The sequence below is a fragment of the Cygnus atratus genome, chromosome 1, assembly GCF_013377495.2.
Source record: "Cygnus atratus isolate AKBS03 ecotype Queensland, Australia chromosome 1, CAtr_DNAZoo_HiC_assembly, whole genome shotgun sequence".
Classification (NCBI taxonomy): domain Eukaryota; kingdom Metazoa; phylum Chordata; class Aves; order Anseriformes; family Anatidae; genus Cygnus; species Cygnus atratus.
Window position 1 is genome coordinate 782,552 of NC_066362.1, and position 16,845 is coordinate 799,396.

General features: G+C 44.1%; 1 protein-coding gene across 6 annotated transcripts in view; it reads right to left on the bottom strand.

The window, feature by feature from the left end:
- Positions 1-1,094: 1,094 nt before the first annotated feature.
- The window catches only part of PPP6R2 (protein phosphatase 6 regulatory subunit 2), a 98,338-nt gene continuing 82,587 nt past the window's right edge, over positions 1,095-16,845 (bottom strand). For all 6 annotated transcript variants that reach the window (XM_035569277.2, XM_035569278.2, XM_035569279.2 and 3 more), the window contains 5 exons: positions 15,447-15,609; positions 14,935-15,023; positions 13,542-13,749; positions 2,741-2,893; positions 1,095-1,283 (listed from right to left, as the gene is read on the bottom strand). In XM_035569277.2, the coding sequence (XP_035425170.1) occupies positions 1,232-1,283; positions 2,741-2,893; positions 13,542-13,749; positions 14,935-15,023; positions 15,447-15,609 (665 nt within the window). In that variant the 3' untranslated portion in view covers positions 1,095-1,231. The remainder of the gene's footprint in view (positions 1,284-2,740; positions 2,894-13,541; positions 13,750-14,934; positions 15,024-15,446; positions 15,610-16,845) is intronic.

Sequence of the window (16,845 nt, forward strand, 5' to 3'; positions counted from 1 at the left end):
GGGTCAAGTACACATCTTTAACAGACCTTGCCCCCAGGCAGTTTGAAGCGCAGTCCATTTCTCCATACTGTCTTACTCTACCATCCCAAGGCAGCGGCATGTCCCCCCCAACCTCTCCATGCCCGACTGCCTGGGGGTAAGGAACAGCAGGAGTCCTGTGCTGGGGCCGTTTCACTCTCCAATGTTGTCACTAGGTACAAAGTGCAAAAGTGTTGCTGTTCCTGCATCCATTAAAAACTTTAAAAACAGAACAAAACAAACAGAAAAGGATTTCCATAATAATTTGAAAATACATTAGTCTCCAAAAAGCCAGCAAACACCTGATAACCTGTTTGTGCCATATCTGCTCTTGTTCCTGCATGGCAGCAGTCCAGTGGATCATTATCCTCTCAGCTGGCAAACAACATGCTACCTTCTTTGCATACTCTGCAGCCAACTGAGGATGACATCCGGGAAGTTGAGTTTTGATGGCTCGGACAGAAGAGGCCAATTGCTAAACGACCCAAGATCCTGCAGTGAACTGTCCCATCTCCCGAGAGAGAGCACTGAGCAATTCACTGGAATGCAGAGACCTCCCGCTTCTCAAGACAGTTCAGCATTACGGTAAGTTAGCTACCTGGCCTCTGGCTTGGGATGATGTCAATGATTTCCCTCCCACCCCACAAAAATGTAAAATAAAATCCCTCCCTGCCTCATCCCATTTAAAGTGTTTGCATCTTTTCCTCCTATGAAATGTTTCTGATAAGGCTTTATTGCTATACAAAAGCGGTGCAAATGCTGCCCAAAGACAGCTCCATCAGGAACTTTGGTCACACGACTGCGGGACTCCTGTGCACTGTCCAAGTCCCAGCGTTAGACCTGCTACCTTTCTGAAGAGAAGCTGAATACTGTGTGCAATAACACTAAGAAAATAGGACTGAACCCCAAATACAAAACAAAAACAAGGGAGAGAGGGAAGGGGACAAGGAACTAAAATTAGGCAGAAGGCTTGCTTGGGAAGAACCCCATCATTCCTGTGATGACTAACTGATCAATGCTACATTTAGACAATGCAAGTGTCTTTCAGAACAGATTGTTGGTGTTGAAACTGCATGTCTGGTCCTGAATGCCAGCTCTCTCATCAATGCAGCATTTATTAAAAAATAAAATTAAAATGAAAAAAAAATTGACAAATTGCATCACCAGGTAGCAGCCTGGCCTGGATCACACACGTCCCATTGCATCTGTTTCATCAAGCAGGGCCATTTAATGTGGCTTCAGCACAGGGCAAGACTTCTTCTTTCCTAAAGACAAAGCAAAAGAGTAATATTAGAGAAGTACAGCTACTGAATCATACTCGCCCCTAAAGCTTACTTTCATCCCGGTTGTGTACTTTCCTCTGCAGTAGTATCTGAGCCATCCCTCCTCTATTTCTGTTTCTTCTACCTGCTAAAACATTATTAGCTTTCCTAGTCAGAACCTCTTCCGAATCTTTTACCAAATACATTTAGAAATCAAAACAGAAACCAAGAAGTCCACTTTGCTGATTGCACAACATCAATTAATGCGCTGAACGAAGTTTGGAACACACGCAACCATGTCCCGAGAGCACCTCGGCACTCACCCCTGCCCGCGGCACGCAGCACCAGGCCTCGTGCCCTGCTGGCACAGACCTGCTGCCTTGGCTCCCTGGCGTGTTCCAGGACTAGGATGTGCAAGGCCACCGCTGGATGGGGTCCTGTGGGACCAGGCACCTTGCCTGTGGGGATTCTGTCCCTGCCTCGCTGTCACCCTCAGCTCCGCACGGACGTTCCCCCTGCCTGCTGGTGCGCTCAGGGCCCTGGTAGCACCTGAGCGGGGTGGTGAGCAACCACCTGATGGGATCACTGGCTTCCTCCCAGGCGTGTGTTAAACTACCACTAGAATTTGTGTGATTCTGGTTGCAAACTGCGGATTCAAAAGCTACACAGAAGCTGTACAGGGGAGATGTAATAACCAATACTGCTGATATCCACACCAGATGTTAATGGAGTTCAGTGGATCGCTGCATGAAGCTCAAGGCAGTTGTTAGAACGTCCTCCTCTCACCAGAAGTATCTAACAGAAGATATAATTGTAGGATGGCCCAGATGTCTCGCTTCAGCTAAGCGCCATCACCTGAGATTGAACCTATCAGCAAGTTTGTCCCAGGAGGGATGAGCTATGCCAGAGAGGATGCGTTAGTTCAAGATGAGCAGGAGCACCTCCTTACTGTTACACAGCTCTCTGGCCAAAAACAGGAGCCACAGCAGAGCTACGAGGGTGACAGCATCAGGTGCTCGGAATGATTGGTTTCCATATTTAAAAAAAGACCTAAACAGTCACAATCACAACAATTATGAAATAATTTCTCCTCTAGATTCCTTCCAGTTTCAGTTAACAAAACACATTCCCAAATTTCCTCATACCATTTTAATTGTAAATGTCTATACAGTCACCTGAACAAACCAACCTGAATAATTGCTATGTGAGTAAGAAATGAGAAGTCTATTATTCTAATGTAACAGATGATTTGGTAAAGCCTGTAGGAAACTGAAAGTTGCATGCAGTACGCCGCAGGAACAGCTCTGCGCTCCCAGCAGTATAATGCACCCCAAGACACTCCAGATGTACTCAGTGTGCCACACTGACCACACACTAGTGGTAGAATAACCACATTCAGTGACAAAGTAAAAATCAACTCTCTGGCACAGGCAAGTAAAGGAGAATTTTGGCCAGCTCACCTGTCTTTTGTGGCTGTTTCTGTGACAGCTGTAACAGCCGCTGTGTTCTGGTGTTCCTCCGGGTGCTGGGCCATGTTGTTCAGTGGTTTGGAAGCTTTTGTCGTTCCGATGTCCGTGATGGCCAGCTTATCAATAACCATGCAGTCTGCATCACTGTGTGGGGAGAAGTCAAGTTCATGTTAAAATGCCAATTAATGGGGCTTAAATTCCTACAGAAAAAATGTATATTCCTCCTCCTCTCCTAGCACAGGCCACACAATTCTCATAAAGAAGTAAGAACTGAAAATAAACGGGAATTAAAAGCATTATATGTGTACTGGAGGAGGAACAGTAGCTCCTCAAGAAAGACATTCTCGTTTCCTGCAGCAAAATTGGTCCTAAGAGTTTTCAACATATCCCCCCTGCCTGCAAACAAGACACTCTGTCACCCTCTGCAGCTACCTCTGGTGCACCTTCCTATGAATGACACAGAAAACAAACCGTAGAAAGGATGCAAACGTGAAGTACGTTCAGCCACAACTTTGCAAGTTTAGAAGGTCCAGAAAATCAAGGTCACTCCAGGGAGAAATAAACCAACATCACGCTGCTTACCTGGACGTGGCTCTGACTACCACCACCACCGCCGTTCACCTTCCCTGGAGCTGCCCTCCGCTACCCACCACCAGCAGGCGATTCTGCAAGCTCATGGCTCTTTGAGCTCCTGGTTCTGGCAAAGCACGTTCCTGATCTAGCACAGGCACCTATCCTGCTGTAATCTGTGCGCTTTTACAGAGAGGCAACTGGCATTTCTGTGTGCACTTAGAAAGGACTTAAATTGAAGTACAGAACCTAAAGCTGAGGAAGACAAAAAACTCACTGGGTGCTCACGAGTGGTACCCTCAGAAGCCAACCACAGTCAAGCTGACTTGCTTTCAGTAACACATACGATGACAGATCCCCACGCTTGAGGGGTAACATTTCCAATGACGTCTCACTACAACAAAACAGAAGCTCAAATCCTGAAAAAAAACCAACCTGCTAGCACAAAACCTCCAAAACATCTACGTTTGTATTAAAAAGACTGACATTTCTGACGGGAGAAGTGATTTCTGTGAACATTGTTATTTTTTGCCTTCTAAGGCAGAGGAAAGTTTTGCCTGTGAATCATCTTCCACACAATTTCAACCCAGTCAAGAAAAATTTCTCCTCCTTCTTTCGGAGGGCATGCCTACAAAAATGGAAGGAAACCTCAGCAGATGACTGGGCTGGAATCCTGTCACAGCTCCTAGGAAAACACATAATGTATACATATAAGTACATATATGTACAGCTTGGGAACTAAGACAGGACAGATTCTGAGACCTAGGTTCTATTTCTGTAGCTACTTTTCTGTGTGCTCGTGAAAAAAAATACATAAAAAATGCGGAATAATGAGATCAAAACATTTATCTTCCTAAAGGGCTCATGTGCTCTTAAAAGGAAATACCACAAGTACAAAAATACACTTCAGAGAAACTGCAGGGGATAGTTGAGACAGCAGAGAATTAAACTGAGTTGCCAGAAATGTCATTAGAAAATGACTTCCCACACAAGAAACTTGAGCTCACGACATTTAAATTGCTCAAAGATAAACTTCTTAAATTCAATCACTACAATTTCCATGACTCAAGGATTCCAGTATTATGAAGTCCCAAGGTTACCTGACCACTACAGGGGGATGGAGATTTATCTTTCCCCAACAGCCTCATGGAAAAAAAAGGCTGGACACGCGAGGCTACGCAGAAGGACACTCAGAGGCCAAACTAACGGTGTGAAAAACAAGGGGTTGTGTGGAACATGCAGGAGGCTAATAGCAATACCTACTTCTAGCCTAGAATAAACTCTGGTACCTATAAATACTTCGCATTTCTGTTCCTCTGGTCAGCTTATTTTTAGCGGACAGGTATAACCCTGCTGCCAGTGCCACCACCCACGCGGTCCGCTTCCAGGTCACCAGAGGCAAACCTGCTACGTGCTGCTCCAGCTACGTGCTGCTCGGGGCAGGGACGGGCAGAGGCAGCATGTCACCTGTGAACAAACACAACCGCTGTCCCGTGAGCTCGGCTAAGGCAGGCTGAGCACGACAAGGTATGAGCAGCAACACGTGGACCTACCGCAGCCTCTTCTGAGTTACGCTCCGCAGACAGGTCTCTACCACTTCCCACTCTAGGAAGAATGAGTTCCTGTCCAGCTCCAAGCCACTCGTACAAGTCTTCCAGCAGCAGCCGAAGTCTGCCCACAACTGCGCCTTTTTTCACAGCGGCCAAGCACGCAGCACAAGCTACTTGTGAATGCCACCTACGGCCGTGCCCACGGGGCTTTCCAACACACTTGGACACTTCTCTTTGTGCTCGCTGAGCTCCGTATTGTGGCCAAACTGCAAATTAACCACTGAGTTTGTAAACACTGCTGTCTGGAGGTCACTTAGAACAGAGGCCCCTCTCTTCCTGCAAACACTGCAATGCTTTCTGAGACGCTTCCCCCCCAGAGCACAAGCTGACTGCCCAGACTCTCCAGCCTTCCCAGTAAATAGGACTGGAAGGTACGGCCTGCGTTACTAGGTGCAGGCATCCTCACCCCTGGGTTAGGACACAGCCTGCATAAAGTAAGACGGAGACGTCTCCTCCTAACCGCTGGTGCTGCCTCTGGACTGCTCTGGCAGAGGCTGCTGGCGTGCCCCTGCGCCTGGCTGCCCCGAGAGCACCACGTTCAGCACAGTTACCATGTCTGCCTCACTGCAGTGGGACACGGGTGAACTCACACCATGCTCAACAGGACAGTCCCCACTTGGCCTTTACGCAGCAGGGCTTCTACAGGAGAGCCTGAAGAAGACAACTTTGAGGTCTAGAGACAGAAGCTTTGTAGCAGCGGTAGGCTGTTGCCTGGTGTCCAGTGAAGTGAAGAAAGCCAGCAAACCAACGAGCTGGGGATCTCGGGGACGGGCAGGTAACTATGTGCTATGTACGGACACTGGCAAGGAGTACCTCCTGCTGGAGCCAACTTCAGCATGTGAAAGCTGGGGAGCTGCGGCCACAGCCACCTGGGGGGGGGCAGACTGAGGAGCAGCCTCGAGTGACACACGTCACAGACTGCTGTGAAGCACGGCAGAGGATTTTAAGGAGAGTGGAAGGGAAGCAAATAAATCATTCCCGTTCACTCTTCATGGTTACCTGATGTATTTCATACCTTAAACATCATCTATGGTTTGTCCTTTCAGGCAGCAGGTTCCTAATTCGTAAGGCACAATCGAGGGTGATGGGTACTGCCAAGCACCTTGGTTTCAGTTAGAACAACTATGTGATAAATCACAATGCTGATTTTAAGCAAAGGAGTATTTATAACAACTTCTTGAAAAGCTGTTATTTTATGTTAACAGATATACACATATATAAAACAAGAAAGGCAACTGAAACCCTTCTGGCCAAAGTCCCTAGTGTCCGTGCAAGATCTGTGCACACACACACGTACACACGTACTGCCTCACCGCTGGGAGAAGTGAACAGGTTTACTGTTTAAGCCAACAAACCAGAAGACAAGGTAGCTCATGGTAAGCTGTAATAGTTTATACCTGGCTTCAAGAAGGCTTTCAGTGCCATTTCCCAAATGCATACACATTACTTCAGACAGGAGGCTTGAGCAGATGAACCCTGACTTCTAGCTGCCTCTGGGGAATTTCTCACCTTCTGCTAGAAGCACCACGAGGACGATCCTGTGCAAGGTCTATGACTTTCTCATCCTGCAGCCATATGAATTCTCTGAAGAGATTTGCTTCTCACATGCTACTGAAAACTCAGACCTCTCAGCTAATGAGATTCAACTACATTAACGTGTTTTTTAGAGAAAAAATTGCAAAAAGATTGCACAGAGTTCTCAGCATTTACACCACATAATATATTACACATACTACAAGAAATACTATATATCCTCATTGCAGACCTCAGGTGCTACAGAATGGTTGTTTATTTTTTGCTCTAGTGCCCAAATCCAGCAAATGCAAAGGTTCCTCAGCCTAACAATACTACTGTTTTCCTTGCAGTGCAATTTCTTCCTAGAAAAACAGGATTAAACAAGGACATTCACATTTTGTAATTACTGAGGTTGTCACAAAACCATCCTATATCAAAACTAACACCCAGTTAAAATACAAAAACATACTGTTCTATTTGTGAAGATGAAAACATCAGGAGCTCGCCTAACTTCTGATATCACTTCAGTTCTGCCCATAGATTTCCATTAGCTTTATGGAGTAAATTTTAGCATTGCAATTTTTTGAACACCTCTCTTCTGCCCAGTTTCACTTCTTGTAACATTTCCACAATGCTACCACACAACACACTTCTCCATCTGTCTTTACTGTTTACTGAGAGCCTCTTGCATCTAGCAAGACAAACTAAGCTGTAACGGCTTTGCTGGGGGTTCAGATATGCCATACTGGCTCTGAATTGTACTACCATGCTACAGCACCTAATGTAGTTTCTCCTGAGGCCGAGTCCAACTGACCTACATCTCGCTACCAAAGGACCTGTGAAGAATTCAGGCTGTAGTCACGAATTAGCTTTAAGTAATTCAGTAAGTAAATTGGATTTGACACTGAATGGATCAGCCTCAGCTGGGGTTCAGTTCTACCCACCTCTGAAGCTCACTACTGTGGCTCCTGGGATACACTTTGGGTATTCTCTAGTCTCTTTGGTAAACAGTCAGTAAGTATTATAGACAACAAAACTCTGTAAAGACACACTAGGAAAAACAGTGGTACTATGAACGAAGAAGCAAGACTCTTATAAAAAGCGTACCTAAACACAAGTCTCATGCGGAGCCCACAAGCAAGTCCTTAAAAGCCAGACTCTGCAACAACCGACCAGAAGACAACGTAAGAGATGCAGCAGCCCCAGGCCACAGGCGCTGCCCCGCGGGCTGCCAGCGTGGGTGCTGGATAAGGATCACACGAGGTCACCCAACGTGGGAGGTCCGAACGCCAAATTTACATGCAAGCTTACATTAAAAAGGCCAACACATGTCAGCATCAAAGATCCCACCTATGCCAATTATGGCACTAAACGTTCACCTCTGACTGAAAACGTGGTGAAGTGGGACCTCGGATTAGTTGCGTCACTTCTACTCTTTCAGAATAAAAGTACACCAATGTGCAGCCAAATGTTATAGAAAAGCTGGAGGCATGCTCCATGCCCAATCTTCCACAGCATGCTCATTTCTCCCTAATCATCTTTTCAAAGCATTCCAGCAGCTCTTCCCAGCTAGGCAGAGACATGAGGCAGAAGCAAGACAACCACTTCTCGCGCCACTTTATCATGCTTGTCGTGGCAAGGGCAGATCGGCACGTCATGCACGGTGAACAGTCAGCAGGCACAGGACAGAAAAACACATCCCAAAATGGGAGAGCTCAAAACATCCACTGTGACAACGTAACTCCGCTCGGCCTGGGGAACTGGAGGGCGCTTGTCTCTGCTGCACGTAAGCCCTGCGCCGGCCGTGCCAGCGGGAGCGCGCTGCCGGCCGCTGCGTCTGAGCTGTGCCAGCAGGAGGGTGTAAGGCTTTCACCGCTGCCAGAACCCACGTTTAATGCTTTCATCCCAGAACTGCACGTGATCAGAAACAAGAGGAGACTTCTACCGTGATTTTGCAGAAACGCAAAACTTGCAGAAATGGCAGAAATTGCTGGTTTTGTCTCATTTTCACCTCGGTTCTAAGGAAACCACTGTGGCACTTCCAGCGGCTGCCTCCAAAGCTCAGGAATGTACAAAATCAGAGTCGATATTATACTGGCACAAAAGAAACGTATCTGTGCTTAACAGATAGCAAGCAACACTTTTCAGAAGGAATTCCAGCCTCCCCTCTACACTTGCTTTTTTGGTTGCTTATCAAACCATCCAGCAGAGGAGGCAGTGGGGAGAAGGGGGCAGTGAATGAACATACTGGACAAGTAAAAAAAAAAGAAAAGTAAAAAAAAGATTAAGAAGAAAATAGCATGAGTAGATAGGTAAGGTTAATAAACTGAAAAAGAAATTAAAAGTTACAAACATCCCAAGCCCACTATCACCATACACAGCAAAAGCTGTTTGGTTTTTTTTAATTTTTTTCTAATGTGCAGCACATCGTCTAAGGATCTGCTTAGAAACTTTATTTGAACAGCTCAGCAGTGAAATACTTCAGATATTATGTTTTGAAAACATAAAGTGGTGCAAAAGCTTGCATTAATATCATACAGCTAAAAGTTAAGCAGACAGACAAGGAAATGCAAGCCATTTCCCCCAGAAAAGCACCGGTCACGTTGCATACACTCCGCATCCATCATTTTGCTGTTGCACTCAACGCAGGTCTCGCTGCTGCTCACGCCGCTACCCGCAGCTCAAGGACCACGAGAGGTGCGAGGCTGCCCAGGCCAGCACCGCTGCAGAACTTCCCTGCCTCGTTCACCCACCGGTCCCACAGCTCGGGCGAAGCCCTGCAGCGGCTGCCGAGGCCCCCGCAGCGCGGGCAGCTCAGAGCCCTGGCGCTGGCTGCTCCTCGCCGACCGCTCGGTCACGGCGTGAGCGCTGCCAGGTCCGTCTGGCAGAAAGCACTGCCAACAGCAAGTACTTCTGAAATGCAGCGTGTACTTGACCACTTGCACAAGAGGCAGAAAGCTTTCAGAAGTTTTGGTAATTATTAAAATACTAAGTAAAATAAGGACATGTTGTAATAAAACAAATATTTTAAAAATACCTCACAGCTCGTAACTTGAAAAACCTGGAGTCTCCGGAGATTGGAGGTACGTGCTGAGCTGTGTTTCCTGAACCTCCTGCTCGGAGAGGTCGGAATGATATTTCTGTTCATCAGGTATCTGTCCTTTCTAGATATGAAAGTTTACATGCTTTCCGTGACATACTCTTCAAATGAAACAGTTAGGAGATGTGCTTATAACACAGTGACTTTCTCTTTTTGTCTCTGATCTCATCCAGAAATTATAGCAAAGTCTTGCTAGTCTGAACAGTGGCTGGGAAACATCATTTAAATGAATGATTTTTTGAAAGTAATTAATAAGAACCCACAATTTAAAACAGAAAGCAAATGTCAGAAAAAATAAGTATTTTGTTAAAAAAATAAAAAAATAAAATTGGAAAACATACCTAGTGTTATTTCATGGCATATTACGGCATCCAAGTAAAACAAAAATATTTGTTAGTGGTGGTGTGAGAAAGTCCCAAGAGACTTTATCCCTGCCCCCAGTTAACGCAGGCAGCGATTCCAGTAGTGGGTGCATTAGCAGAGTGCAGTCAGCAAAGCTTCATTATGGTCATCCTGAACCGAGTGTGAACTTTCCTTTACAATAATAATAAAAAATTCCTATTTGCAGAAAAAGCTCACAAACAGGTGGAACGGCAGAAGCTCAAGGACACACGATGCATGGAACGAGTGAACACCACATTTGCATTTTCACATTTCATTAACAGATACGCTGACTGCGCGCATGCTTTCACAAGGGACTACACACAACCTCCGATTCAGTTTTTCAGCATATTATTTCTAGGATCTGCTGTATCTGATTGTGAAAAGATGAGCTTTCCCAATGGTCCAACAGCTCTTTTTTCCAGCCCAGTATGAAGTAACTAACGGGAGCGACTACTTGTCAGGTGGATGTTTGGAACCCTGAGCACGTCACCATCATACATACCCTCTGACTGCAGGTCTAAATACTCTGAGCAATACCCACAGCAAGAGAGAAAGGCGGCAAGAGAGGCAGAAACAAAAGAAAGCAAAGGAAGAAAAAGAAAACAGTAAAGATTGCTGAAAAAACAGACAAATGAGTTAACTTTGCAACCTTATATTCGACTGGGGTTCCTTCCAGGAGAATATGCAGGGACATTCAGAAGGCTCATTCAAAGGGAACAGTCACTGAACACCACGTTTCCCACATAAAATTCAGATCAACATATAAAAACTAGAAGATTCAATACACCATAAAAAGCATACTTCTCAAGCCCAACACACAAATTGTGAGATTTAGCAGTACTGGAAGCTCTTTAGTGAGAGAAATTCTACCAAACTACTTACTTTTCACAAGAAACTACCATGTGAATTAGATCTGGGAAGTTAGCTAAATGCATCTGAAACATCTTCTTTATATGTGATTTTTAAGCTATTACTGATTTTATTGGCTACCTTAAGCAGAACCTGCCATGAGGGACGTTTTTACCAGGCCAGGCAAGGAGAAATCATTAACTAGCTGGAGTTTTATGTTCGGGGTGGTGTGGGCAGGCAGAAAGGATCAGCAAATAACATCATGAGCATGGAGTGCATTTCGAGGCAGGTACTGGAACATCTGGAGCTTTCATGACCCTGGTGACCACAGAAACTACAGAGTCCTTACGGAGCTCCAAGGAATATTAAAGATCTTCACTGTACTGATTTCAGTAGTGGGAAAAGAATAGAGAGGGGGGAAAAAAAGGAGAACAACCTGTTTCTACAGGAACAGGAATGTGCTTTGTTACAAGCTGAGTACTTCTGGGGAAAAGAAAAATAACTATGTTTTAATTACACGCTTAAAAACAGATTTAGTCACTCAAATTTGAAACTTTACACCAAAAAGACTTGCCTAAGCCAAAGCAGGTATTGGGACCTAGAACTTGCTGCATCCAATACTGGAGTCGTGGAAGCACAAGGCTGTAACGATACTGATCCACATTTGGAATTTTGCTTCTAGAAAGCCATCAAGAACCATGTATTCAATCTAGAATATTCTTAAATGTTTAGTATAGTTAATTTACTTGGAATCATTAGGGAACATGGTAAGAAATAAGTATATTCTCTACTGGCCATTTGAGTTTACCTGCACCTGCTCCAGCAGAAGACAGACTGGTTTGGGGGAGTTGTGGATATCAGAAGTTTCCACTATCGTCACTGGTCAATAGAGCAACGCATACGCTGTAAGAAACTCGTCTACTAAACAGATCTGGAGCAGCTGAAATCACAATCTATGCAACAGGTTTCTGTCTTCCCACAGCTTCTATTTTTGTTTTTGGCTGTGGTTATAGTTGTGGAAAGCTACAGACACCTTTAAAGTGGAGACTGTGGTTATTCGAGTATTTACTTTCTTTGCCAAAATGGAATTACTTTTGTAGAACTGCAATCATGCAAAACCAAGCAGGTTCTGGAAGCCTTGTACTTATTGACAGTGCTCAAGATATATATGCATATTTAGAGAGAAAAACATTTGTAATTGCACTGCTTGAAACAGCAGATATAGCCTACAACAGCTAGCTAGCCAAATTAAAAAAAAAAATCCCTATCCCTGCTAGGCAATAAATGAAAGACCGTGCCAAATAAGATTTACACTGCTACTGAGAATCAAGACAGATAGTTACACGTGTAAAACAACTCTACTCAAACACACCATGTATTCAGAGAGGAAAAACATCTGGAGCACAGAATTTGTTTTAGACACAAATGCCAATGGATTTAATTACATACAATAAAAACTGAAAACTGGAAAAGGAGAGGCTGCTTCTAGCACAGCAAGCAGCATTCTTATTTTTCTCGTTTTTCATTTTTTGTGAAGCCAGTCAGTTTGGCCATGCCATCCCTATGCATACAAACCAACTCCATTTATCAAAATAGCTCTTCAGATGCAACCACTGTAAGCAAAGAAATCTCTGGAATCTCACTCATTTCAAGAATGAAGAGTCAAAGGCCATTTGAAGCGGATATCAAAAATTAAAAAACGGTCTAGTTATTAAAGTTAAATTCAAAGTTGCTTAAACCTTCGGTTTACTTCCTCAAATAATTTTACTTAGTTCTGTAATCTCACTTGTTTGCTGAGCCACTGCTTTTTAGCTCCCAGCAGCTATTTGCTGGAGTGTGTAGACACATCAGGCAACTTGAGTTGAATATCTAAAAAAGTCATATAACCACAACATCATAAAAACCACGTATCTCTTCCTGAGTTATACGCATAAAATACAGGAACTCCAGCTAGCTAAATCGTACCCCAGCCTATCACAGAATCACAGAGTGGTTGAGGTTGGAAGGGACCTCCTGAGACCATCTAGCCCAACCCCCCGGCCCAAGCAGGGTCACCTAGAGCATGTTACACAGGCTATATATCTGTAAGGAATATGAAGAAAAAAACAAACAAGTATATTAAAATTGGGTAATATTTCCTGCCATGCCAAAGTGAACTAGGTGCCTACTCTTTTCAAAAGCAACTTCCACTCTCAAATCATTAGAGCAGGCTGGAGTTGAGCACATGCAATTCCAACCAAACTGTTGCCCAAAAAACTAATCTCAGGAACTGACATATCTTCTGGGGACATTTTGCACTATTTATCTTTTATTGTTTATCATGTACTACTTTGAGAATGAGGGAAAAATGACAGCTTGAGGCATTTAAATCTTCCCCCTGCAAAACAGCACACTGATTCCACGTCAGACCTTGTACTACCCATCATCTGAGGCTCTGCAAGACTCCCCTATGCAATCTGACCTGGCATCCCTGCCACCAGACCAGGCCTAAACTTCTTGGGCAGCAAGACAGACAGATGGGAGATGCTTCTGTGACATGGCTCGGTGGCTAAAATGAGCCACACACATTTCTTAAAATAAGCCTGTTTTAAGCATTTTATTAGAACAGAATGCCTGGGACAAGAAAGCTGTAAGCCATCATCACGCAGGACTTTGGGAACCATGGGGTCTACACAGGAAAAAGCAATGCATTAATCCCTGGCAACACAAGGGGCTAAAACAGAGGGCAGAGCTCTACCCCACCCCAAGGCGATTCCTTTCGCACCTGGTGAAAACTGCCTTCTCATTTTTAGCATCCACGGTCAGCTTGATGGTTTCCTGGCCTGAGCCTGTGCTGATGGTTTCCGTGACCACATCGGCTTTGTCGTCCTCCTCGTCGCTGTCCGAGCCGCCGGAGGAGCTGCTGTCCGAGGCCACGAGCGGCGCCTTCCTCGTAACGCAGACGTTCCAAACGCAGGGCGAGGCAGCGCTGGCTGAGAAAAGCAAACAGCTCGCGTTGCACAACGAACACAACCTCAGGAACCACTCCGCAGCACGACCCCGCCGACTACCGTGATGCAAACAGAGCGTTCACAGCTACTGCGAGTTTTGAGACAAGGGTTTCTGTGCAGATCCTGCACTGACAGCACACAACATTATTTTTGTAAGGAAAAAAGACAACAGACATCAGTGTTCTCCATCGGGAAAGTCCTGCCACCTCATGTCTGAGTTTAGTACACACTGCAGAGCAGACTATTTCCTTCACTTGTTGCAAAGCACACAAAAGGTGATGATTGAGAGGAGGATTAGGGCAGTCCTTGGGACCCCAGCTGACTGCAGCTTAGCTCTGAGAAGTCGTTACTGGAACATTTCGGTATCTATTCTTTCTGAAGCGTTCACTGGTTTTAATGCCACAAGCACCCTGGCAAGGACTTTCCTCTAAGGAAAGAGGAAAAGAAGTGCTGCAGTCTCAGAAAGTGTTTTTCTTCCCCAGGTTGGTATCATATGTTCACTTAGCTTGATTTCACAGTGTCTGACTGATGAGCACTATCTGGGTAGATTTAAAAATGTGCATACACAAAGCAGTCATCGCCTGCTATCTGAGCTCTGCTGAACCGAATCTTGAATTCAGCTGGAAGAGTACACCAGAAAACACGCGCAGCAGAGAAGTGCACTGTGCTATCCATTCTAGTATTACCCACCTCTCCGTTGTAACCACAGACAAAACCTTGGTTTAGTCCCATCAAGGTTCTTCAAGAATTTTATTTCTCCTTCCTCAGAAGGGATGAGGGAAAGAAATCAAGCTGAAGTTAACCAACGGACCTGGCACAATTACCAGTAAGATAACTTAGGGTATCCTTCTGTTTTTTGGTAATTTTATAATCAAGTATCCAGTTAAAAATGGGATTTTTCAATAGTTTACAAATGAATTGTCTCTGTGACATCAACTCTTCCTAACTTAAACTTCACCTTTTCTTGTTGAATAGTATTATCCCCCAAAATATTCAGGGTTCTGAGTTATTATTTTCATAGACTGATCTCTGTACATAAAAGAGCTGTCAAGTAAGATAAGGCAGACAGCAGGGGAGGGAAGCTCTCCCCGGTAGACTCAGTATGCCATGCAGTATTTCAAACAGCTTAAATAATACATTGTTTTGCCTTGTAGCATTCTCACTTACAATTCTTGTCCTGACTCTGCTTCGGGTTTCCATCTGAATCATTGCTTTCTGTGTCCACAGGAGAACTGCATCGTGGACCTGATTCTGAGCTAAAGTAAGGAAAACAAACGTTGAGAATGAAGTACAGATATCCTGGTTGTGCTTCTAAGTATCCCTGAAAGAAGGGCTTAGAATTAGAACACTGCTCTTTTCTTACATAAATACTTAGAACTTTTTTAAAACTTCATTTACTGTTTTCGTAGTCTCAGTGTAGCAGCAGTTACAGCACACACAGTATTGCTGCATCACAATACATGCATGCTAACACCAGTTAGAAGCACTAGAAGGCAAAGGGAAAGATGATGCCCTGAGCCAGAATACTCACACAATATGAAAAAACAGAAGGGACAGCAAAGGGAAAGGAAGGGGGAGGAAAAAAAAGATCATAATCATTGTATTTCATAAAAACATATTTACAGTATTTCTTTATTCAGAAGTTATAAAGAAATTGAAAGAATTTATGCCTCTTTTACCAACAGAAAGGCTGGAAGTCTGTAAACTTTGCCCATCCTTTCTCCTCTGGCGTGGTGTTCTCTGGGGCTGCTGAATCCCATACACTTGATCCAACATCCATGGCAACACAGGGGGCAGGGGGCTTTGAGTTCACGGGCTCAAACACAGCTGTCCATCCAGACCCTGCACACACAAAACAACCCACTGGGATTCAGCTGAATTTTCAGGATCTTCAGCCATCCTAAAAGTATTCCAAAGTGATTTGGATCACTCCAACGAGATCCCAGAGACAAATAAAAAAAGAGACCACCCAATGGCACTCCTTCAATACCTTCAGGAAGCTGTCTGTCTCACAGGTTACAGACAATTAGCTCCCAAATCCCTTTTCTGATAAATATTAATGTTATCCACAAGAGAGAAGCATCAATTAAGAAAAATGACTTTATGAATTTCTTCATTCTTTGTACTGGTGCTTTTCAAATGAACTCTGTGCAAATACCTTCGTTTCTTGTCAAAACCTAAGTGGCAAGATTTTCAATCATTTCAATCACTAACTGTTTAATTTTGGAATCACAGGTAGGGAACTGATATGTGTATTAAAACATTTAGTATCACAGAGTGATCTCGAGTAAAATTAAGAATATGATACTGTTTTTAAGATCCCAGTCTACTCTATATTCATTAGAGTATCGTTTATTTCTACAGATAATTTTTGAATAAGCATTTTTCATTATCTGTTCTTAAGAAAAAGAACAGATTGCAGAGGACTGTCATGCAAACTGATCTGCATATAACAAAATTCAGAGAGGGAGAGATCCATCAAACCTACACTCACTCAAAATTTGAACCAAAGTCTCTGAATGGGTAGCTACGCTGATGTACACGAACCACAGGGCTTCCATTTGTGTCATTTATACTGGTTCCTTCTAATAAGAATGGAAAATACCTGATATTAGTAAATGGCTGCAGAAAGCTGATTACAGGAACAAAAATGGATTATAGTTACTAATACAAAGATATCATCTAGAAACATAAACATTCTTTAAACAGAAAAGGTTTGCACCAACAGCAGGTACTGCACCACAGGCAGAGAACAAAGAACTTTTGGGAAAACATCTGTGTCCCTTTACTTCTGTTGACTGAATGTGTTCTGCTGACAACACTGTGTGCCTCATGAAGTTACATAGCATCACTTGCATCATGGCATGCGAAAAATCTATCTACCTACAGTCTTCCATGAGGCACTCTAAGAATGGTTTTACAACATGCAAACTAAAACTAGAAGAGCAATTAGGCAGAAAAGGAAGATACATGGGGTGTGGAGATACTCAGCAAGGCTCTGCATAAAACTCTTCTAATATAAGGTAATGAGGACATGCTCCTCTACTAATACTTTATTCATTAGTTTTCACACTACAA